The sequence below is a fragment of the Ambystoma mexicanum genome, chromosome 11 (assembly GCF_040938575.1).
Source record: "Ambystoma mexicanum isolate Mex_15411 chromosome 11, UKY_AmexF1_1, whole genome shotgun sequence".
Classification (NCBI taxonomy): Eukaryota; Metazoa; Chordata; class Amphibia; order Caudata; family Ambystomatidae; genus Ambystoma; species Ambystoma mexicanum.
In genome coordinates, this window is record NC_090934.1 from 1233210966 (window position 1) to 1233236676 (window position 25711).

At 44.0% G+C, this 25711-nt stretch overlaps 1 protein-coding gene across 1 annotated transcript in view; it reads left to right on the top strand.

Moving 5' to 3' along the window:
- NPTN (neuroplastin) overlaps window positions 1-25711 on the top strand; it is an 879289-nt gene that overhangs the window by 144165 nt on the left and 709413 nt on the right. Inside the window, exon 2 of the mRNA XM_069624603.1 lies at window positions 21883-22230. Coding sequence (XP_069480704.1) covers window positions 21883-22230 — 348 coding nt within the window. The remainder of the gene's footprint in view (window positions 1-21882; window positions 22231-25711) is intronic.

Sequence of the window (25711 nt, forward strand, 5' to 3'; positions counted from 1 at the left end):
GAGTGGCTGTGTTCACGCCTGGGTGCCGATCTCATGAATTTATCCATTAGTCCAGACTCCGCCCCTTACCACCCCACCCCTCCACAGATATAGCTCCTGCCCGCCTGCCTGTATGAGAGTGGGATGCACTTCAGGGCCCTAGCATGCATCCGGGGGGCAAACCGCATGTATAATCTGCCGGGCTCAGAGGTTTGATATATAGGAATATGGGGTTTTACCCCAGTGACCAAGTGCCTCGGGAGCGAGATGAGTTCATGCAATGCAGTATACAGGTGTCCCAATGCCAGGATCAGCTGCCAGCCACAAGGCAGTGGGACCTCTGCGCCCTCCGCACCCCACCCCTCTCATGCATGTCTCACTTTGGTGGTGTGCTGAAGGTGCTCCAGTGGTGATGAGTCAGAGCGAGTTTCAGGGAGAAGGGGGCCGCCGCACCCTTTGGGTATCAGCAGTGGTTGGCCAGAGCTGAGTGTGGCAGGGGTTTAGCAGTGGTTTTGTTGTGGCTTTAAGGATCAAGTAGTGTGGCGCAAGGTGGGGCCCTCCTCACCTCTATTATAGCTGCTCAGGCTCATCTCTGCACTGCTGCCAGCCGGATCCCTGCCAATAGCCCAGACAGCCACCGCAGGTCCGCACCCACCGCCCGCTCAACCCTGTCACCGCTGGGGGCTGGGTATGATATGATGATATATTGTATTTATTTTGCGCCCAGACACACGTGTTGCAGAGCGCAATGAGGCAAGGGAGGAGAACAAGGGAGGATAAAAAACAAGCTTACTAGGCCTGGTGACATTGAGATCAGCAAGTGCAGGTGGAGAGGCAAGGGGAAAAGTGCAAAGGGCAGGGGAGAAGTGGGAAGTGCTGAACACGTGAACAAAACGGTAGTGAGGCCAGCAGGTGGCAAGTGCAAGAATAGGGCGCATTGACTGGTGTCCATAAGTGCAGGAAGGGCACTGTAGGGTTGCAGCTACAGACCCAAGTGCAGGGGTTGCCAGGAGGCAGTGCGGGTTTACGGCTGTGTGGGCAGGGATCTGGATCCGAAATCAGAGGGTACTTGGGTGCCTAGTGCCGAAGCAGACAGATCGGCAAGGTCAGAGGAAGAGCGAAGGCGGAAGCAAAGGTTTTGAGGTGCTTCCTGAACCGAAGATGGTTCTCCTCGAGCTTCAGAGAGGCAGGGAGGCTGTTCCTGATGTGGCCCCAGCCGAAGACCAAGATTTACCACCAACTCATTGCTTGGAGAAGTGACTGACCCTGAGGGAGTTGGAGGATCGAAGATCTTGATTAGGAAGGCATTTCCATAGGCAGAGTTGAAAATATTTCAGACCCAGGCCCCAGAAGGCCTTGTGTACAATGCGAAGTGCCTTGAACTTAATCCTTGCAGTCAGTGGCAGCAAATGAAGAGATTTCAGGGCTGAAGAGATACGATCCCTGGGCTTTAGGTCAAGGACAAGTCTCGCAGTCCTGCTCTGGATGAGTTGCAGAGGGTAGAGAGTAGTAACAAAAAGATTTAGAAAGAGGCTGTTGCAGTAGTGTAGCCTAGAGAGAACCAGAGCTCTAGAGACGGCGTGCTTCTTGGGGAAGGAGAGTAAGGGAAGAATGCCTCTGAAAAGGTGTAGTTAGTAGTTCAACTTCTTAGAGACGTCAGATGTGTGGAGAAAAGGAAAGCTTGGTGTCTAAGATGACCCTGAGATTTTTAGCCTCCCTGGTGGGAGCAGGAAGAGGGCCAAAGGAGGCAGGCCAGAGAGTGACAGGAAAGGAGGGGTACAGGAGTGCTAATGAGGATCTCGCCACCTTTCTCCTTGTGTTAAATCGCCATCTTGGAAGTGCTGCTTCCTCGTGTGGATTTCCTCACTGAGTGTGCTTTCTTGCTCCACCTTTTATCCGTGTTGGGGGGGGGGGGGGAGTGTGATGGGAGTCAGGTGTGTGTAATGATCAGTAATTGCCTGATCTTGCCTGACCATGGTGTTGCGACATGTCGGGTATACGGCTCTGGTGTTAGTGCCTTGTCGCTCACAATGCACTGACTGTGAGAACGTTTTTGTTTCAGGAAAGGGAGGGGATGTGGGGGGTTGACCTTCTAGGTATCCTACCTGGTAGGTTGGGGAAAAGGTGTTACAGGGAAGAGGCTACAGTGTCTCACACTTCAGTGTCCTACTTCCGCTCCCCAAAGACCCCTCATCCAGGTGATCCTCTAGCACTGGTCCACCCCCAAGAATTGGATCCAATAACGATGGCTGTGTCCTGGCCACCTGGATGATGGATCCCCAGGGACTAGCTGGTGCGGCACCTTCAGGTTTCTCACACAGGGTACTTGCACAATTTCACCTTTCCTGTGATTTTACATTCACATTTACATTTTACAATTCTGATTGGGTGCGCGCCCCAGACTCGCACAGTACCTGGTTCACTATGCTGCTAGGTCTTGTCTCACTGTTTTCTCTCCTCCAAAACAATATTTCTTAAGTAGTGGGCCACTGCCCTTTTCTTGACATTTATATCAACGTCTTTTCTAGTTGAACCACAGACCTCTTCTGGACATGGGTCGTTTTCGTATCCATATCCGTCTCTCCTTTTAGCCATTGGGCCACCAACCCTTTTTATACTGTTCGTATTCATATCAACCACTTTTTCCAAACACTTGGTTACTGACCCTTTCTACACATTGTTCGTATTGGCATCTGTTTCTCCAACTATTTTATTGGACTTCCTTGTGTCTTTAACAATGAGACTCAGGTTCCCAAGTGCTCCGGTAAACCACTCACACACTCTGGACTTACTGGGCAACTCAGACGCTCTTCGCGTACCTTTGTCCTCTCTCCTTTTGAGCCGTTGACTGGAAGTTTGTCCCGTTTGTTGTCTCGCTCCCGCCTTACTCTGTTGCTTTGGGCAGCCTCTATGTGGTTCTGTGTAGCTCCAGCTGCCGCTAGCAGTCGGGCGGTTAATTTCTCCCAGGCTGATTTCTTTGTCCCGTTAACATCCGCCTCTATGCTGGTTTCCCAAGGATAACTTCTCCTGGGCCGGTTTCTCTATGCACCATTCTAGTCCGCCTCCGTGCTGCATTCACAAAAGTGTTTGTTTCCGGTGTTCCAGTCAGCGCCAGCCCAAGCTGTTACACGGCAGCCTCTGCCTCTTCTCCTCATTCTGGTCCGCTGTGTGGCTTTTTTTAATGTCTTCCAAACACTAGAACGCGGTGTCTCCTTATTGGTTCTAGGCATCCTCATTGTTCCATCCCTCTTTCTCGAAGTACCAAAATAGGGAGGGGGTTGTCAAGGTTGTCAGTTAATCAGATTTGGGAATTCATCTGTTACAGTATGCCATATAGACATGTGATAAAGGCACATGATGTCACAAAGTATACCTGAAGGGTCATTTTGATTTATCACTTTCTTGTCCTTCTGGAGTTTGCCCTCCGTCATGTGGTCCTCAAGACTGGTACCCCCAGGGTTGGTGTCAAGTATCCTCTGCCCTTCCCTGGCCAAGTAGGGGGAAGCTTCCCGCCAGAGAGTCAGTGGCGATATTGCTAGATTTGCCACAGACCCCTGTGGAGTTTGTCTATTAATACCCATCTTGGTGTCCTATTCAGCTCTCGAAAATGAATAAGTTTGTTGCACATTTACCAGGTATCTTGCTGCTTCTAGCCAATTTTCTTCTGTTCATTTTGGATATATTCTCAAACCTCTAATACACATTTACAAGATGAAAATGTTACATATAGTGCTATATGCTGCTGAAATCTGGAGAGTCAAGAATGTTGGTATTTGCACCCAAAGCTTACCTGCGGAATTTTTACGTGTTCAATTTGGAGCTAGTCCTATTCAATTTCAGCTATTCTAGTGATGTCTGAATTACAGTACTAAAATTCAATTGGCAGAAGCTAATGACACTATTTTACTGAATACAGAAAACCTGTTTTAGGGCCTGTTATGTCTTCTAAAGAACTATTTTGGAAACGTTTAGTTGATGCGACTTGTTAATGCCTTAAGGAGAATATAGCTGAAGGGGAGCTCGACACATATCAAAGGACTTAAAAAGGACAACTTTTTATCTGGTACATGATCAAACTTTAATCGACCTTGCAACAAAATTGCCCTATTGGAGTATATTCCATATATGCTTCATGTTCGGACAGATGACCTTTTAACATGGGGCTTCGATGTCCCAATCCTATAATTAGACATGATTATCAGTGGTTAAAATGTGATCTATCAACAATTGGTGTCATAGGTGCTTGGGTCAAAATTCCAATCTGCAATAAAACATGCTTGTGCCAAGATGAGCATTTCAAAACTAGCCAACATTTATTATTGCTCAAGAATACGTTTTTTGCATGCAATGTATTTCAGGGGCTATTTTTCATTGGACATACAGGGCTCGCAAAATGGAGATTGTATGGAGGGCAAGTGCCATTTACTTGGTGTGCGACCTTGCAGTATGGGGATGTTCAATTTTTTTAAAAAAAGTGAACCATCTTTATTTAATATTTTCAGAACAAGCGTATGTAAGAATACAACAGCGTACATTATTAAGTAATACAAGTGAGACATTATGTATCCTAACATATCCAACTACTAAACATTGTATATGCCGCAGAAACTATTTACAGGATAAGTGATTGCACTCATATTGGGGCAACAATCATTTCTAAATAGCAGCAAACAAATTAAAAAACAAGTACCCTAATTTCCACACTTAGACAAACAAAAAACAAACATTTACACACACAATGACAAAAACAATACAAATTACAAATACCATTTTATTTCAACTTCAAGACTGTTTAGACCAGTAATTTACTCAATCTGACGCTCCACTGCCAAATAGAGCATTAAAGGACCGCCAAAGGACCTGATGAGCTTCTTCCTTACTCTGTGTCTGCAACATGACCCGTTCAAAATCCGATAACAAAGTATCATTACTCCAACTCTCAACTTGTGGCTTCTTCTTGGTGTTCCAAACTCTCGAGATCTGCTTTGCTGCTATCACAAGTACTTTCAGTCCAACTCCCATACATTCGAGCAGTTGAACAATGTCCATTATTCGATAACGGTAGCACCTGCATTGGCATTCTTGGAAAATTAATAAGATCACATCTAGTCCATCTAATACTTCACCCCAGACGGTAAGTACTTGGTGACAGTACCATAGCACTTGAAGCAATGTCCCTTTCTCTTTTCCACATAACCAACACGTATCGGTCACTAACCCTAATTTGCACAGGCGTTCAGGCGTCCAATACAAGCTTCCTAAGATCTTTTTGATATATGTCTAAGCTTGAGGTCTAACCTTTGTGTCCAACCAGCCACACGTGTTCCCAATTCCCATCAGTATTAATACATCCCAAATCTTCCCACTTCCTTATCAGATCCCTCCATGATCTAGTCATTAAATTACTCTAAGGCATGAGATTTAAATATGTGGAGACCAAGCGCAGCGATAAGCAAAAGATAGTCCAACCTGCTGGCTCTTTCTCAATTGGTGCAGATAACATATTCAGAATCTGGGTCAATAGACTCTAATTCCCTAAACCTATTCCTTTCCCTTCTATTCAGCTTTTTGAATGATAACATATGATCATCACGCATTAAATCCCATTTCTTTAAAATCCCCTTCGAAATCCAACTTCGCCAATGTAGTCTTGTTCGTAATCTTTAGTGCAGGATTATTCAAAATAGACACCGTGTCATTTTGAAATTAACTTAAATTGAAATTAACTAGCCACCATGCCATCAGATCCTTAGTCACCTTAATAGGTGGAAGCTTTACAGCCCTTTTAGACAATCTTTCCATAGAGAAGATATTGTTCAATTGAAACTGAAAGAGCGTCTCTCTCAATTGTCAACCAAATTGGTTCATGGTCTACCTCTGCAGTCACATAGGGCAGCTTTTTTTTTTAGGATGAGTCCCCTGTAATAGTTTTCCAAGTTTGGATACCCAATGCCACCTACTTTAGTACCCCGCAACAGGATAAATCTTAGAATTTCCAGAGCCTTTTTTTCACCCCAGAGAAAATCCTGAAAGACTTGATCAATTTCCTTGATTGGTTTCTTCATGAAGCTAAGGGGTATCGATTGAATTATGTACAAACCCTTTGGCAAAAGGGACATTTTGATTGTATTAATCCTTGCCCAGATCCCTAGTTTCAACCGTGTCCATTTCCTAATGTCTCAAGTGTCTGCACTAATTTAACCACATCAAATTCTACCATCTTTCTTATGTCCTTGGTTAGAAAACCCCCTAAATATTTTACATGCATCTCGGACCACTTACAGTTCCATTCAACAAAGTCTCACCTTCTGCAGGTCGTGGAAAGCGGGAACACCTTTGTCTTATCCCAATTGATTTTATAGCCTGAAAGTTTACCCACCTTTTCAACGATTTCTTTAAGAATAACGCTGCCCTTTTCTCTATCCGAGAGGACCACCACCGTGTCATCAGTGTACAAGTACTTTAACCTCTTTGGGCCCACATTTCAGCCCTCTTAGCCTCTGCTCATTATGGATCAGAATTACTAATGGTTCTAAGGCAATGTAGAATAGTAGTGGTGATAAGGGACAACCTTGTCTTGTTCCCATAGTAAGGCTAAATGCATCTGACAACTCATAATTTACCCAGATACGTGCCTTTGCAGCATTCTAAAGACCATCATCCCCACAAATGTACTACCAAATCCCATTTTCTCCATCGTGAATTTCAGAAAAGCCCAGGTCACACTATTGAAAGCCTTCTCAGCATCCCTAGAAACAAGAGCGGTATTTACCGGTTCTCTATGGTGCAGACTTATTATATCCACAAGCATCCTAATGTTAAAGTATCTGAATCTATTCTTCATAAGCCCAACCTGAGATTCATTCATTTCCCAATACAGTTATTCAGTCTATTCGCCATTATTTTTGGAAACTTTTTTATATCAACATTTAGCAAGGATATTGGTCTATAATTTCTGCACTTCCTATTGTCCCTCCGCTCTTTAGGTATGAGTGTGATGATAATGTTTGACATTTTTATTTGATATTTACTGTAAAAAGCTTTTATTGCAGTAAATGGCATATGCATGTTTACTGTGCATGGCTGGGCTTTGGGTGGCAGCATTGCACCAAATATGAAGTGTGCTTTTGGTGACCTGCACCATTTCACAAAAAAAACACTAATATTTTGTCACCAATATTTTGTCACGATCATCCTGAGGGCAAGTGTATTTTTCTTGCGTTGACTCTATAAACTAAGGAACTAGCCTGCAGGTCTAGGGGGATTTTTAAGAATTTGCAATGGCTGACCTACTCTGATGCTGGAGAGGTTTGTGCTATTAGATAATGGTTTAAAGTTGATGTTATTGAATTAAATGCTCTGCTTTTCTTAACAATTGAAAATTGATATATGCGCATGCAAACATTGGATTTTATTTACTATTATTGGTTTTATTGTATACATGTTTATGTATTTCCAAAACTAATCTACTAATAAAAAGTCGAATCTGACTGATCTCATCCGACAAGCCACTCGGGCAGAAGAAGCCAACCTATGCTCTCCAGAAAGGTGGTGTGGTGCATCAGCAGGGCTGACTGAAAGTCAGATGTTCACTACAAGTTCCATAAGTGTTCAATAAGGAGTGAAGCACTCCTCCCTCTCTTGCTGCTAGTTGATATTGGCAACTCTGGATCCTGGTGAAGCAGTTGAGCTATTGGTGACTGGTGGGCAGGGGTACCCCAAGAGGAAAACCTAGAGTGAAACAGTGCTGCTCATCCACTGTGGCAGGTGGTGGCTTGACGGGGTCCACAGAAACCTCTCCTGCTCCATGCGTGCGGCTGGAAGGTCTCCTAGCTGCCTGTGCACACCAATTATATCGTGGGAAGTGGAACCAGTTTTGTGCACACCAGACCTGACCTATATTTATGGAGTGATTTGTAGCTCACTGGATTTAACCAGCGTTTATCCCTGGGAGGGTACAGCCCTAAAACAACTGAGTTTTTTTTTTTTTTTTTTTTTTTTTTTTTTTTTTTTTTTAAATCTGTACAGTGCACGATCAAGTGAAGATGCATTGTCTGAGGACTAAGAGATTATGGCCTCTGTGTAGGAAAATACTTTATCGGTAGTTTAAAAAGTGGTCTCCTATATTGAGTGCAAATTTCAATCCTTTGAAATGTGTGTAAATAAATGAGAAAGGGCTGCAGTTAATGATTGACCCTGTCAAGGGGGTGGATTTGAAGCTGGTAAATGGAGATTCGGAACCTGGTGGAGTTCCTATGCATGATGGTGGCAGCAGCGGTGTGGGCAATGACTCTCCCGAACGCTTGGACACAGCATTGAAAATGCAGCGAGGGTTGGTCACAACAGTCCCTGCCTCAGTGGAGGGCTTTGCACTACATTGCAAGTTACAGATATTGGTAAACGCTTTGCAGCAGTTTGTAAATAGATCTTCCAACTGTAGCCCATGTCTATGTAAAGGATTATGGGGGAGATGGCATGCTTGTTGTGCTGAAGGAAAGGTTGGGGGGGGGGAGAAACGGTGGTCAGGAGAGGGATTGCAAGATTGTTTGATTTTTCCCACAGGTGAAGTGCGTTACACCTTCAATGTGGAGACTGCTCAGATTTTTGATGTAAACTGACATTTTAAAAAGCTCTGAAAAGGAGTTTGAACTGGGGACAAACACGTATAATTATTGCCAATATTTGCTAGTGGACAGGTTTTGCATGATTTTGGGTCTTCACTTTAGGGCGGATAAGGGGAGTAGAGGGAGGATATACCAGTGGGAAACCAAAAAGTTAGGATTTGATGTGCCTTGTTCCTGGTTCAACCCTTCATTCATCTAGTAGCTCACATCACAGCTCTTAAGTGATGTTTACACTTTTTAAGTAAAATTGTTTCCCATATTGTGCAATCTGGAGTGGACTGGCATGAATGTAGAGGCTTGCATTGATGGTTTGTCAACCACTGTAATACCCTTACTGCTTCAGTACTTCTTGGAAAAAATGAATACTACTTGTGTGCTTGTAAGCCGTTTGTGTGCACACTGATCTAAAATTCAATCAGCTGATATTTCGTATTCCATTCCTGTGACCGTGACTACTAAATGCAAAAGTGTATACACCTAAATGTAAACATCTCTGCTTTTGTTAATGGTATCCAGTAATAATGATCAGCCGTTTAATAACCGCAACCATTTTGGCAAATAAGGGAATAGTGCCACAGGCAGTTGGTGATTTGCCCAAGTGTGGGGGACACTAAATGGGAGTTACAGGTAAGTAACAGATTTCTTTTCCACCATTGGATGTTTCATGACTGCACATGCTTTTGACTAGCTTTTTATAGAGCAGTATGTATACATAGTATAAATGTACACATCCATGCATACGATGCCGAACCGGGAGGAGCATGAGGCTCACCTTCAGGATAAAGCTCACCTATGGTGAACAGATGTCAGGACATCCTATCCAACTCGGGACTTCTATGTCTAGTCTTTGTTGATACAGTTGAACTTGGTAAAGGTGCGAACGGACCTCCACGTTTCTGCCCTGCAAATGTCCACAATGTGGTCCCCATTGAGGAAGGCAGTGATGGATGAGCTAGTTCTCATGGAATGTCCCTTGGGCGTCTGGGAAGCGGCCTGCTGGCCAGTTGATAAAAAGCGATGTAAGACGAAAGTCAGATGGCGCACATGGGTGGCCCGTTGCTGATGGCCATGGGTCTAAACTGACACAAATAGTTGCAGGTACTTACGGAACGTCTTGGTATAGCATAGTACTTCATTGCTTGCATGACATCCAGAGAGTCAATACGGCGCTCAACAGGCATGGTAGGAGAGCCGAAGAACGCACTGTATTAAAGGCTCATTGAGGTGAAACGACATGAGCACTTTAGGTACAAACGTAGTATTTGTCCTCAACAGGACCTTCGATTTGTGTAAAATAAGGCAAGCTGGATTGATGGCAAGTACCTGGTTTTGGTAACTCAGCTGGCTGAGGGGCATGGAGCCCCAGAAAGCTTTTTTTTGAATTAAAGAATTGGATATCTGCCTTGTTTAGAGACCCCAAAAGATGGCTCCTCAACCTGGAGAGCACAATGTTGATTTTGTAAGCAGGACCAGTGCACTTACTGGTGGGAAAGCAAAGAAAAGGCTGTTAAGAAATTCCTTAATGACCTCATGAGACCACAGCAAAGTTGTAGGAGTATGAGCAAGCAGGAAATTGCAGCCAAGGGAACCTTGAAATGTGTGCGTCAGGCTCCTGCATTCCAAGGAGAGTAGATATGGCAGAATGTGTTACGTTTTGGAAGTGTGAATGTGTTCCCAAGGCTACCTGGCTCTGGGAATCTGACTGCGAATCCAAGACACTTTGAATTGCCCCTTGTGGCAAATAGGTCAATGTTGGGGGTTCCCCATGTTTGATTGTGGAGGAGCTCCCAGTCGTAGTAGGAATGGGGTTCCCTGTTGTGGGAAACGGCCACCGACTCAGTAGTTGAAAAGGAAACCAGAATGTCCTGTGAGAACCCATTTCCAGAGGGATTGCGCTTTGCCAGACAGCATAAGATATTTGGTTCCATCCTGCTTCTGGATATAGAACATGGTGATTGTGTTGTCTGTGAACCACTTTCCCTTACAGGTACAGGCGAAAGGACTTCAGTACCCTGAACACTGCCCCTCAGCTCCAGGACATTGATCTGTAAGGACATTTCTATTTCTTACCTCAGACCGCTGGCATGAGCCCTAGTGGGGACTCGCACGCCATCCATGGATGCATCAGTCTTAACCATCACCTGGTTTCGCAAACGGTGCTCCCTGTGTGAGGTGGTGCCTTCCGACCACCAATGAAGTGTCGTGGAATTAATGTGTGAGGGACACCTTGTTGTACCAATGGCAAGTGATCTGTTGCCAGTGGCATCCAGGGACTCCTGTACAGGTCACATGCGAAGCTGGCAGTGCTTTATGAGCGGGGATACAAGTAGTCCTTAACCCCAGGAAGGTTTTTGGTGCCTGCACTGACGCAACTTGTTATGAACGTGAGTGGGTCTTGGATGGTCTTGAACCTATCGGCGGATGGGGTAGTGGTGTAAGAGACTGTTCAACTGCGCTCCCAGCAGAAGAATTTGTTGGGAGGGTGTCGCAAAGGACTAGCTGTAGTTGATTGAGAGCCCCAATAAAGAAAAGCAGATTACTATAGTCTGTGTGTGCATGCTAGTGGTAAAGATTGGGCACTCACCAACCAGCCATCAAGGTATAGGTAGACATGGAGACACAGACTTCTCGAGAGGCACAGCCATCTGGGCCAGGCTTTTTATGAAGGCCCTTGAGGCAAACTTAAGGCCAATGTGTAGGACCTCGAACTGCTAGTGAAAACCTGCAACTGTAAATTGGAGGAACTTCCAGAGGCGGCAATGTATGCAATGTGCAAATGCGTGGACTCCGACTCTAGGGATGATTAGAAATTCCCTTTAACCGAGTAAGGATGTGTTGCAGTGTGACCATTGAACCTTTGGAAACAAAATTAGCTAGTTTAGAAAAGACATCCACTGCCCAGATCTTTTCTTCACAAGAAAGTAACCAAAGTAAATGCTCTGATACCACTTGACATGAGGGACTATTTAGATTGCTCCTTTTTAAATGTGTGTGTGTGAACCTCCAGCCTTGGCATGCAAAGCCTTTTTATTTGCTTTTGTTGAAGGTGTGGAGTGTTGGGTGGTCGTCATAGCAACTCCTGATTATGGCTATGCTGGTAGCTAAAGCACCCACTTGCAAAAGTAGTGGCAGCCTCCTCCCACTACGGTGCAGAAGTGGAAGGTGGGACATCTGGGTGGAAGCTTGTGGCTTTGAGCCATCCCATGCGATATAGCACAACACCATTTCCCATCTGGCCAAAACCAGTTTCAGCAAGGTCAACCGCCGCTAAAATGACATTGTCTGATGCAGCTTGACATTCACAAAGTAACATGAAGTTTTCTTTTGTTATTTTGGTCAGCGTGACAAGGCGAGGGAGGTCACGGTTTTGATGGTGGCTTCAGTAGAGATTGTTTTCTGAAGGCATCAACTTTTCTCCCTTCCTTGTCCGAAGGCACAGCCCAAGGAGAAGAGGGATTGGTTGATCACTTGCATGCTGCCATAGACTCAACAGAATCTGGACTGGGTTGAGTAAAGAGACCTTTGTGGCAGCGTCTGGTGCCCTATAATTTTTGTCAATCCTGTCCTATTTAGAAGGTGCAGTAAAAAGTGTCATTGGAAGCAAGCCGTCCTCCCAGATGTCATCCAGAACCTGAATAAACACAATGGTCTTCTGAGCCTGATCCCTTAGCTGATGGAGGAAACCCACCTGCCTTCTGTTCTGCAGGGAGGACAAACCTTTTAGCCGCTTTGGACATGATGGTGTGAAATGTCCCAACTTCATCAATAGAAGATTCCCCAATTGGAAGCTCCTCAGGGTCAGTCCGCTGGCACTAAATCATCAAACTGATCTGAGGAGAACGAGTGAGTGGATGCAGTAGCCTGGGAATAATCCATCTTGTTAATCAGTCTGAAAGGTCCTCTGGAAGGCTAGGTACGGAATGAGGGAGGTGGCAATAGTTGGGTGGTTCAGGAGGCTTATGTAGAGGAGGAATTGAGGGAACTTGTTTCTTTAGTTCCGAAACCAGTGTTTGTGGAGTGTACAAGATATCTTTGGAGAAGTAGTGAGCTTCTGGAAGAGCGGGAGAAGGCAGAGGCTGCACGGCTAAAGGTTTTGCATGAGGTGGTTGCGCCGAGACGTGATGAAATGGTACTCTTCCTTTTCCAAGAAAACCCCTTCCGTACCCTCAAAATCTGTTTATCATGTAGGCACATTGGCTGGTCTGTGTAAGCCCTGGGAGTAAAAAGGGGCTCTTTGTCTTTTGACCTGAGCAGAGGAGGCAGTGGTTGTGTGCAGATGTCATGGACGATGTTGTTGATGGAGCAGTCTGTGCTGGGGCCTTAATGGTAATTGATAAGGTGGTCAAGGCACGGTTGTTAAAAGGGAGGGAATTGGTGACTGGATTTTCAACGTGGTTGGCGTCAGGAGTAGTGGATGAAATGACTGGACTGATTTCTCCATTGTCATCTAGGTGGTAGACTGTTTAATCTTTGTGGACGAAAGATGGACATTAGACAGTTGTGTTGAATCTTGATGGTGCAGCCAACTGGGACTAAAGTCATTGTTGGCTTCAGTGACAACGCTCGCTGTTTGTGATGAGGATTTAGGTGGTAGGCCCACCTTGTCTGGGGCATAACGGTCCTGGACGGTATTTCCTTTCCTCACCCTTTTTCCACATGTCGCCTCCTGATGGTATCTCAACCTCTTAGAAGAGGGAGAACTCTTGAGGCCTGCTATGACTTAGTGAGTCATGAGTTATCACTGATGCAAAGTCGGAGGCCAGTCCCTCATCCAGCCAGACCACCTCCTGTATTGGTCCTTTTAATGTTTTATTTGGAAACAGAGTGGCATATTTAGCAGGAGTGACTATCGTGGTCTGTAAACCAACAATATAGACACTCATCAGGCTAATCTTCAATGTAGCAGGTGGCGCATGCTTTTAAAAAGACTTATCTTAGTCTTGGATGGAGCCGGGGGGTTTGGAGTGATGGGTGGAGCAGACAAGACTCCACAGGTATCAACCCAGGCTTGAATGCAGGGGGTATGACATGTATGGGAGTACCAAATGGGTGCCAGACTTCCAAATCCCCAGAGAAGAAAGTACTTGGCTTACCAACTGTTTAAAAATCAGTTTGAAGAATGTAAAAGTCTTATGAAAAACGTTGAATAAAAGTAGAGAAAAGGACTCCCAACACCTCAACATGCTGTAAACATCTGAAGATGGTCCTCCAAATTCGTTAGACCTGAAGGTGGTTTCCAGGTGTGGAGCTATGGGAGGTACTGCCTATTGGCTGAGTGGTACATGCGACAAAACAAGGGATTGTATTTGTCTTCCTTTTCAATGAAACTGCTTTAATGTTACTGAGGATTCCCAGCACGACGATGGTGTATATTCCAGCCTCATGCGAATATATGAAAAATCCAATGCTGGAGAATTAAAATTGGTATTGAATCTTAAAATCGTATGTATTTGTATTTCATTCATTCCTGAGTTCTACACAAAATGTACAAAACATACAAAACATACATGTGCAGCATTATATATACAAGAGCAATTTATTCCATAACAAGACGATAAGATAATGATGGTGGAGAGATCCGAATTGCAATTTATTTTTCCAGCACACCATCAAATAAGTGTATTGCTCATAAAGGAACTTGAGATGTTTTTCCTTCTGCTAACCGCAGGAATTTCGTCATGGTAGCTCTTAATGTTAATAGTTTTCAATATCTGGCGCCCCAATCCATGTTACAAAGTTCAGAGGCCTTACATCAGCTTTTTCTCCACCCTGAATCAAAACAGTTGCACTCCCAACTTCATTACATGGTGTGCTTTTACAAGGCGCTGTTTTGCTGTATGCTCGGCAGAGCATATAAAGTATCCCTACTTCAATTGTATTTATGAGAAGCAGTATAGTGCATGTACTACTTTGGTATAGTTAACGTTTTTAAATTGTCTCCAGATTTAATGGTTAAGAAATCAAGAAGCTTCAAGAAATGCAGATTTCAAAAACCCCCTTCAAGAAATCAAAATTGCAATAGTGTTGTCGCTGTGAACTGCAAGTGTAGATAGAATAATTTTTCTTTGGGGGTGTGGGTAGGGAATGTAATTTACTGTGTTTTCATCCTGTGATAATGGATAGCAGTCATTTTGACTGATGCCTGTGCAAAATCTGCAATGCCTATTAGCCTTGTACATGTCGACATACCCCATTGCTTTTGGGAGATGCACATCCAGTACTGGTTTTAACTTTGCATTCTGTGACTTGTCAACCTGGATTCTTAAAGGAGAAACCCAGGACCGAAAGTCCCACAAAATGTTAAAACCGAGTCTCCCAAATGAAATGGGGCTTGTTGGCGAGTATGTAATCATTTTATTGTGCACTCCCGTGGTAGTAATTAAGTGCCATGGGTCTAAAACCTTCATACTAAACAGAATGTTGTCAACCCTGGAGATTCTGGAGATTCTGAAACTGTTGCCTGGAAATTGTTGCATGTAGCCACAAAGGATCTGATTGTCAGTGTTGCAGTTTGTATTTAGGTCGGAAGTACATTTTACTTGTTCTGGTGTGAAGGGGACACCTGTAGCAAATTTTAATTGTTAAAATCCAATTGGGGGGTTTTACAGGTGGTTGGGGCTTGTGCAAGTTTTTCTTTTTTGAATATGGTGTCACGTGTGAGTTAAGCAGTTGCAGTGTTGGGTTTTACATAAAATGGCAACAGTTTTGAATTGCAAGTGTGAATTGCAATGTATTGGGTCTGACTTTAAATACATTTTACATGTTAGAGTCTCTGGTTTATTTATTTTGACATTTGTAGAGCGTACTTAACCCTAAGGCATCTAGGCACTGATTCTTTACATACTGTGTTAAGGCGTATCGCATATCAGTTGAGGTTACATTTAGTAGTACAGCACATATTAATGCATACATATAAAGGTATAAATTAGCATTGCAAATAGGCTAATGGAATTTAACTAAAGTAGTATTGGGAAGCATAGATATACTGTGTGGTATGAGAGGAGGCTTGTGTTAATTAGGTTGCTCTTGTGTGAATAGCCAAGTTTTCAAACTTTTGCGGAAGGCCCAGAAAGTGTATTCAGATCTTAGTGAAGATGGTAGTGCGTTCCAATGTTTAGCAGTTACCACTGGGAAGCGGTTACCCACTGCTTTCTGTAGTCTGAATTTGGGAATGGTAAGTTGATGCGTGTAGGTCTGTTGGATAAGTTTTTACAAATTTATTGGATCAGTACTTAGGGGCTCAATGCAAGATGCATTTGTGTGCCTGAGAAAGGGTTTTGAAGAGTATTCGATCATGGACCGGCAGCCAATGGGCTTTACGTCTTGTCGCACTAATGATTTTTTTGGGATATTGAGTGCTGCTCTTGGAGCGTTATTTTGGATCACCTGTAGTTTTTTGTTTCATCTGTTAATACCAGTGTAGAGGGCATTGCAGTAGTCTAATGTGGATAAGATGAAAGCTGTGGCCAAGGTAATATAACTGACACAAGACAAAATTCGGCAAGCGTTAATGAGCTTAAATATGTAGGCTGCCGCAGTAGCTGTGGCGTTGACTTGTCTAGTGAATATGAGGGCAGAATCGAGGTAGATGCCCAGGGATTTTACTTTCTCAGACATTGATGGTGATGCCATCAGTTGTAAAGGATTTAAAGGCATTGTCAAGTTTGTTTAGATGGTGTTATGAGCCGATTAGGAGTAATTCTGTCTTCGTTAAGACAGAGGCCGTGTTGGGTCATCCACACCTGGATTATTCGGTAGATTTCTTTTAGTGTTGTGGTCATAGGCGCCTGTTATGGGTATGAGGATTTGGGTGTCATCCGCGTTGTTGGTGTAGGTGACGCCCAGATCATCAAGGAGGTCAAATCATGGTTTTGTGACAATATTGTAGAGTGTAGGGGAGACGCACAATCCTTGCAGTACTCCACAGGTGTCTGGGGATGGCAGTGCTGCTGCAGTGGCTGAGAAGACTCATGGTTCTATTGATTAGGAAGGATTGTAGCCAATGTATGGCATTAGTTGAAAAGTGAGGTAATTGCGTAGTATGTTATGGTTGACTAAATCGGAGGCCGCTGATAAGTCGAACAGGAGTGGCGCTAGATTACCGATGTCTTAGATTTCGTCCATTGGTATTTTTAGATCCACCAATGCTGTCTCATTATCATGTCCTGGTCGAAAGCCTGATTGGCGGGGGCCTAAGAGGTTGTTTTTTTTTTCTAGATTATTTTGGATTGTCAGGTAGGCCGCTCTGTCCAGCTTTTTGAGGAAGGGTACGGTTATAGGATGGTAGTTTGTAGGTATGTTAGGGTCCAAGGTGGGTTTCTTTAGTAGTGGGAGAACCCACGCGTCTTTGAGGTTGGTGGTGGGTGGTGAAATTGGACGTGCATTCTTTAATGAATGAGGCTGGGCATATGTCGCCTTGGGATCTAAAGGGTTTGAGACTTGTGATAATTTTCCACACTTCAGTTGTTGAGACTGAGGCAAAGTCAAAATAGGTGTTAGGGTTCTGTGCTGAGTATATGGGGATCTGCATGGGTTAACAAGGAGAGAGGTTCCATTTTTTTTTTGTTCAATTTTTGATTGGAGCAAGGCAATTTTGTCAAAGAGATTTTTGTATATCTGTGCACCAGGTGATGTCTTTGAGGCATGATTCTTGGAGAGGCACTGGTGACTCAAGCTCACATAGGAAAGTAAATAATTCTTTAGTGCCAGAGTTGGCTTTGGTGATTATTTCACTGTATGTAGAACTTTTAGTTGGTAGTTTAGCCTTTTTATAGTTTTTTGAGGAACTAGTTAAGATGTCTTTGTTCAGTTCGGTGGGGGATTTTTTTTTCAAATTGGGCTCAGCTGTTCTCTTAGTACGATGTAGTTTTCAGATTGGTGGTGTACCATGAGTTAAGGTGAGTGTGGGGTGTGGGTTCGCGCAAACTTAGTGGTGCTACTTGTCTATGGCAGCTAAGAGGGTTTGGTTGTAGAGCTCCACCACTGTGGCTGGGTTGTTGCCAGTGTTCTGATGTTCTGTGATGGGAAGCATCACGGGTATTAGTTTCTCTGGTGTTATGTTGCAATAGTTTCTGGATAGGGCAGCTGGAGCTTTGGTAGGCTGTGTGGTCTTGTTTTTAGGTATAGTGAATGATATATGGTGATGGTCAGACCAGGGACAGGGTGTTGGGGAGAATCTTAATATTGCAGTTAGTCTGCCAGCCAGTCGGGTGCTCTACCTTTGGTGTGGTTAGTATTGCGGTGTGTGAAGCCTAACGCTTCGATTGTTTTGGTGAGGGTAGAGGCATTGTCTTCATATCCAAGTGTAGGGTGCACTTGGTAGTGGAGGATGCATGGGTATTGTAATTTTTAAAGGAGTTGAATGTATGGTTGTAGTTGGCATCCCTCTGTGCATTGAAGTATTAGGTTTCATATGCAGCTATATATTGTACTGTGTAAGGTTTCACCTTCTGGTGTGGACTGATTTGTGTCCCCGAACTTCGAATGTGAATTCTAATGAATTGTGCATTAGGATTGCATATGGTTAGTTTGGGAGTGGCATCTAGTTGTCAGTTCAGATCTAGATCACATTGCTGCTCGTTAGATGGACGTTATAGCAGGTTGTGCTTTTCACAATGTTGAGTTTATACCAGTTTTATTTATTGCATTGTATCACCTAATTAATCTTTCTAATGAATGCCTTCCTACTGCACCACTTAAAATCTCTCCAGTGACTGAGTGGAACGAAAATCTTAGGAGGGCCTTCATTGTGGATCTGCGAAATAAGTTCATTTGTAGAGCGCACGTTTTTCCTAGAGGACATCCAAGGTGTTTGTGAAGGTATTGGCAGCCTCACCTGCCTCCAAGTCAATTGGAATACAGGCTGGTCAGCTTGGGTCATTTGTCCTTGCATAGTGTAAACTTCATACTAGGAAACCCTAACTTCATTGTGGTTTACTGTGACCAAATCCCAGTTCAGCCGTCAGCTCATGTAAAGGCAGTTAATCAAGCTTTTTCTTTTTAGTTTCGTTTACAGTAGCTGGTATAAGACCCTCTATTCATCTTGAACAGGTTAACCTTTACTTCCAGGTTCTTCACAGTTGCTCATTGTTTGCCATTCGTTGCATCTTTGCATTGTCATCTTCGCAGCTGCTATTTTTATACGTGTCACTAATAGCAAGTCTAGTCAAAGTATGTTTTGGTCACTAGATCAGCTGGTTACAATACACACAACCTCATCAGAGATGGCAATTGATTTACCAAGGGACCATTGGACATTTGGCTAAGGAAGCCTGTATTAACCTTCTGGATCACTTTGAAACCCACATTTCCCCTTTACTGCTACTTTACGAAAGTTTCTTTCTTGTGTACATCTCCATTGAGGATTGTTGGCTGTGTTGGAGCTTCCCTTCAATTGATTTCCTGGTATGCTGGAATTTCATTCCGTATGTGAATTGCACTGGGAGTTCCCCAATCCAGTTGCTAACTAGGATGCCTGCAGTAATTCCTTTGAATTATTGATTGAATTGGGTGCTAGTTGTTCACTCATTTGTGGATAGCGATAGGTGGAGTTTTCCACCCAGTTATTAATTGCACTAGGTACTCTATTCCTGTATGGATTGTTCTGTGGATTTCGTCTTGCTGTTGATTCCTTTGTGGGCTGCAGTGTTGGGATTTCCATTGAAATGTGGATTTGAATGCCTGGTGGATGTTCCAGACGGCAGTAGAAGTTGAGGCCTTCATCCATATATGGATTGCTGTGCCTATGAAGGCCACCGTCCAATTGTGGGTTGCATTTTACGATGGTCCCACATGTCTCATTTTTGTACTGCAATGCTTGCTAGATTTCTATCCTGTTAAAGATTGTAGGAACTATTGTGACCATTCCCCATTCTCCTCAACTGTTTTCTAAAACATGGGCAGAATATGCTTTGTGCTGCAGGTGTTAATTTTGATGATGTAAAGCCTCCTAGCTTGCCCACCCCACATTGGCCCAGTTCCCATTGATCTGTGCTTTTGATCACTTGGGCACAGTTTGATGTTCCAATGCAGGACGTGTTTTTGCTGTAATTCTTTTCTTTTGTCTGTATCAACTTACTCCCAGTATCCTCCCAATGTTTGGGGCGTAAAACCTGATTTTGCACAATTGTTTTCCTTTCTTTTTGGTGCCTCAAGCTTCAGTGGTAGCCCACCAACTCTTTGTTGTTCTAAAGGATCTTCAGGTCATCATAGCTGTGAAATGTCAGGTGGGTACACCATTGTTATTGTTCCCAAACAGGTTTATTTTGTTCTTACTGGACAATGCATCCCGTCAGTCTTTAAAGCCTCAGTCTGGTTGATACCATTCCCACTGACTACATGGAGGAAAGTCCAGCCAGGGATCTGAACTCTTGCCAAAAGCTTCTACTTAAGGTGCCACATGAAACGTTTTCAACCAAATCTTGATTTAAGGTGCTGCCAAAATCAGTGGACTCTGAAATGAATACCATTTGGCACACCTGGATTCACTGAAAAAGCGAAAGGCAAAAATCCACTAGACGTGGCTTGGTGTAGCAGACTTTTTGATGACCTTCCTTTCCATCGGTACAAACCCTACGTTACCTGCTGAGGTGAATGTGGAATTACTAGCTAGCATGAAAGAGCGTGAAAAAGCAAACTGGAATCTGGGTCTGTATGCCACAATTGTGTACTTTATACAAGTCAAAGTGACAAATCTGGGGTTGCCATATGGCGACAAGACTAACATTGCATTTTCCTCATTAGAAAAAGATGATTTTCCTATTCGAGAAGCAACTTCCTCAGTCACCTAACTCAAAAAATCCAAGCTCTGTGTCCTCAGACAGCAATCTCCTAAATTCTTGGAAAAAATCAGGGCCAGGCCTTTGGTTCATACAAAAAGAGGACCATGCGCATTTTAGGTTCCAGGCATTTGCCAATACGTGGTGTAGGCAAATTTACATGAATGGGAAATGGACACAAGTATATTGGCACTTGCTTCCAGCACTTAAGTGGACTGATGAGGGCAACCAATTAGGGTAAGGGAGTGGGCAGAAGATCTACCTGGAGAGCAATCCACATTTTCCCATGCCACCTTTTATGGTCTCCTGATGCTGCAGTGGCCTTGGCTGCCCACCTAAAACGCCTAGGCAAACTACCTGTGCACACAGAGTAACTTAGACCCCAAACAATCTGTTAGTCTCCATTTTATTCTACCTCCTGAATCTTTCCAAGGTGGACCTACTGCACTCTGAAGCAAATGTGCCTTTTTTTTGCATCTGATGGGAAGGGGTTCACTTTGTAAACGTCCCCTCTTAGCACACTGTTAAAGTTCACATGTTCCAGAAGCAGCAACATTTGTGTCACTCTATTGCCCAACTACTTTCTATTATTGGTCTAAATATCCTGACTCTATCTTGTTGTAGGCTCCTCTGTTTCTGCCTCAGAAAGGAATACTATTTCACAAGCAGTGTCCTGGTGCTGAATTCATACCCTTTAATTCTGTCCCACTTTCATATCCAAACTGGCTATGTTCGTGATCCATACAGAATAATTCAGAATTTAGGTCCCTAGGTGCATTCATGAATTGTGAATTTTTGTTTGTTACACTATGGTTACTTTTTCACAGGAATCGGGAGGAAGTGAGACTATGTACAATACGTGCAAGTTATAATTGGAACGTACATATTAGTATTCCCAAGTGTCTTCCTTTAGGGCAAACCTGCCTCATCGCCCCTTTTTCTATAAGGTAAAATTAATCAAAAGGTGCGAAATGGGGCAGAGCCTGTTGGCGCACATGTGCATCTGGCTCCCACTTCTTTTTTCTTTTTGTTTACAAGGAATGTTCGAGTTTGTCATGGCAATCCAGACATGACATGAGCCTGAAGAAATGCAGGTAAGGCATACCAGTACAAGAATCATTGCGGTGAGTGACTTGTACTATTTCACACCTATATTTAGTATCAGATGTGCAAGGATTTACAGCCATTTTAGTATTTCAGTACATTTTGTGGTTTGCTGCCATTTATGGTGTGTGGGTATGTATGTCTGTATGTATGGGTGTGTGTGGTTGGGTTTACTTCAAATTATGAACTGCTATAACAAATTGGACATTCAGTTATGGATTGGCATGTGATTGGGGGCCATTCCTACTTGCCAGCTTTTATCAATTGCTGTTGCTTTCAGCAGTCTTTATTTTTTATAATCCTCTTTTGCATTCTTATTTGCTTTTGTTCTTTTAAAATCTGTTCTTTTCTGCCCCTCCCTTCCTGTCACTGCCTCTTTGCTGCCCCTCCCTCTTTAGCTGGGTTTATGAAGTCGCCCATGTCAGAGACAAAACTCACGGGAGACGCCTTTGAGCTGTACTGTGACGTGACGGGGCTCCCCACTCCGGAGATCCAGTGGTGGTACGCTGAAGTAAACCGGGCTGACTCCTTCAAACAGCTGTGGGATGGTGCCCGGAAGCGCCGTGTCACCATAAACACTGCCTATGGTGCAAACGGCGTCAGCGTGCTGAGAATAACCCGCCTGACCTTGGAAGATTCGGGGACATACGAGTGCAGGGCAAGCAACGACCCCCGGCGGAATGATCTGAGGCAAAACCCTTCCTTATCATGGATACGAGCCCAGGCAACCATACGCATCCTTCAGAGTGAGTTCTCAGGCACCCTTCTCTTCTTCCTACAGTAGTGGTACTGTAGAAACTAGATGCGGTCCAGTGACCCCGATTTCCCCCTCCCAACCTCCCTCTTACCCATCGTCCATGGTAGCTCTCCTTTTGTCTTGTATTTTGACCCCTAGATTCTCCTTTTTGTTGTCGTCATGCTGGCACTTTGAGCATTGCTGCCTGTTTCTCTCCCTATTAGGAGCTGAACAGCTGTGGGGCCCTGCAGAATGCCTCCATAGCCCAATTCTAAAAGCCCACCTCCCTGCGTGTCTTCATTCATCTGTCTCCTTTACCGGTTTCCTGGTATTTCTTTTGTGTTGGTGTCCCTGACTGTGCCTCTTGCTTTTTGTGAATCTGTTTCGATCTGCTATCCCTTTTCATCCTAGTCTTTCATTTTGTTTATGGCTATAGGTGGTATATCATCAATTGTGAGGCGGGGGTACGAGTGTCGGTGGGATAGGCATACAAACACTCGGCCTTTACCATTTTGCAGAACCAGCATATTTTGCATTTCTTTAGACTAGTACACATCGGTCTGGATATTTCATTGTGTGGTATGAAGCTGATTTCTGATTTCAGAAGCATCTAACCTGTTTGTATATTGCCTGTTGACCTATGCTGGAAGATGGCCAAATTGCTTTGGAGAAATGGTTCGAGCTCCCATCTACTCTGAAATGGAAGAGCAGAAAACTGAAATTGCAGATGTATTTGAATGAGATCGGAGCTTTGGGTCGCCACCAGAGTATTTGACCTTGCTCTTTGACTGCGTTTTGGGTGGGATGGGTTTTTAAGCCTGCCCAGAATGGAATATTTATTTTGCTCATGTGGTTTTTATGTTGACAGCCATACAAAGGTTATTACAATTTCTCAGAATATTGAAGCTTGCAATATTTTTCAAACTTGCAAAGTGAAATTCTGTGAGCATATGTACTGTATAGGGATAATATCTGAGATTGCAGATTGGTAAATGTATGGCATGTGGACAGACTTCAGTTTTGGGTCTCTGGATGTGTTGATCGTGAGTTGCGGGCAATTTTAGAAATGGTTACAGTATGGGTCCAGTTAGGGGTTTTAATTTGCGCTGAGATTGTGGCCATGGCAAGTCCAAAAGTAGCTTCCACTAGTTTGAGCAGGTATTGGGCAGTGCCTTCAGGGACCTTGATCAGTGTGTGTTAAGAGGTTGCTTTGTGGGGTGGGGCATGTAAGAGGGCAACATAATATTAGTATGGAGTCATCAAAAACTTGGGGAGCACACTTGATGCTTGGGTGGAGTTTGAGAATGTTGATGATGCGCCGTAGGATCCCTTGGATACTTTGATGCATCTGAACATACTTTGGAGGGACACTTCCTTCAATGGATATGGTTGGATGTTTGTAGTACTGTACATAGGTACACTAAAAACATGTGACGTCTTAATCGGGACCGCTGGATAATATTCTAAACCAGCCCTATAATTTTCATTTTTGTATCTATTTGGTATAGAAGTTATTACATTGACATACCCAGAATATAGTAACACACATTTGCATGGTTCCTCATTTAACATAAATGTATTCCGGGAGTAGCTTATGTGGAGAGCAAAACTCTTGGATGTTTTTGAGGGATCTTCAGTAGCTTAGTGTCGCAGCGATGCAATGTTTGCTGTGGCAATGTTGGCTGGAGCTCCCCATTGCCATCACGCTAGATCGGCTTTTTAATTATTAGTCTAGCTTATTTCCAAGATGGCCACCGTGATATCCGCCTATTTACTCGGTGGAGTCGAGCTGCAACTCGCGTTGCAACGCTTCCACCCTGCTTTGGGGTAAGACGCTAGTTTTCTCTTTCCCGTTTGCCTTTTGCCTTTTCCCTACTAATTGCTGCTAATGCCTTCTTTACTTTTATTTGCCTTCTGGCTTCATTTTTGTAGCCTTTCTTCTGACCTACGCTGCCCGGGGGTTCTTTTTTTCCACAAGACCTTCTCTGGATCATTACCTACGAGAATCTCTGGCGTTCTAAATCTTCCAGAAGGGGTTTTTGTGCCATTGTTGGCTTTTACCCTTGTTTTTGGGTTGTATACTTTAATCACCCCGTTACCCAGACCTGTTATACTAGGCGAATGATGGGGGGACAGGAGGAAATGGACCTTCATTTCTCCTAATGCCTTGGTCAGAAGCTGAAGAAGACCTGGACGATGAGGAATGCAGGCTAATTGACAGCACCCAGTACTGCAGGTGAAACGTGGGCGGAGAAACAAGATTAGAATGATGGGGGGGGGGGGGGGGGGCGAGACGTGGAGGGTGACTGTAGCTGCACAGAATAGCAAGCGGACAGCACCACATGGCGTTGTGGCACCTGGGAGTTGATGTCATGGCACCTTGCGGGGTTATTGCTTAAGTAAATGCCTAACTGTAACATATTGGAGGGGGGAATAACCAGATCCTATAACATATAAATCAACTATAAGGGAAGGGAGCCGGTGCAAGATATAGGGCATTTGGAGGTATTAAATTTGCACTACAGAGGCATGTAGCTGGAGCACCACACAAGACTGTAGCAACAGTCTCATGAAATCTAAGTATTTTCTTCCTTCTGCGACTTTTGAACGTGATCTATAACACTCAATCTTTGTGTATACCAGAAAGTGGGTATCTGTACATTTGGAGTGTTCCAGTGCCAAAGACCTGCCAGCCAGGAACCCCCTCTGCTGTCCTCCAAATCATTGAACGCCCATGACACTGGTTTTCGCTCATCCATGGTCTTCACAGATCTAGTGTTTGGGTTTGTAGACTTTTTTTTTGCGTCAGCTGAACCGCAAACAGTGTTCGAAATTGAGGGCCGCTGGTAGCTATTTATAATCTGCTTGTAGCATAGGAGAGCCTAGTTAGCTTGACAACAGCTACCAGGAGCTCCATTTGGCTTCCACGCCAACTGATGCCAAACAAACGCCCATGTGAATTAAACTCTGCATCTGGGACAGTCTATAAATAAGCATTAGGACACATCTATTTTTTTAAAACAAATTTTATTAATTTTTCCAAAACCAACAAACAATACAAATTGAACATGCAGTGTATTTCACAACCATCACATTAATATCACTTAGTGTTGACCACTGCTCCCCCGGTCCCACCTCCCTTCAAGAGCCTGTTTGTCCTACACATTCAGTATCTGCTGCATGTGGCAGGGTATCACTTTCTTCTGAATCCGCAGGATCCGATATTGTTCCAAACAGTCCTACTATTAATACTTTCCATGCCATCAGGGTGCCCATTTCTTCTTCCCCACTCATGCTACATGCCTCCTGCCATACCACCTTTTCAGCCTCTGCCCATTTCTGCAATTCCTTCCACCACACCTCCACCCGTGGCTTATGACACTGTTTCCATCCCAACGCAATCCTCCGCTTTGCAAGCACATATGCCAAATCTTTCAATTTCCCAACATGTCTAAGTTTGCGTGCTTTGGGGAACCCTCCGAGTAGGCAGG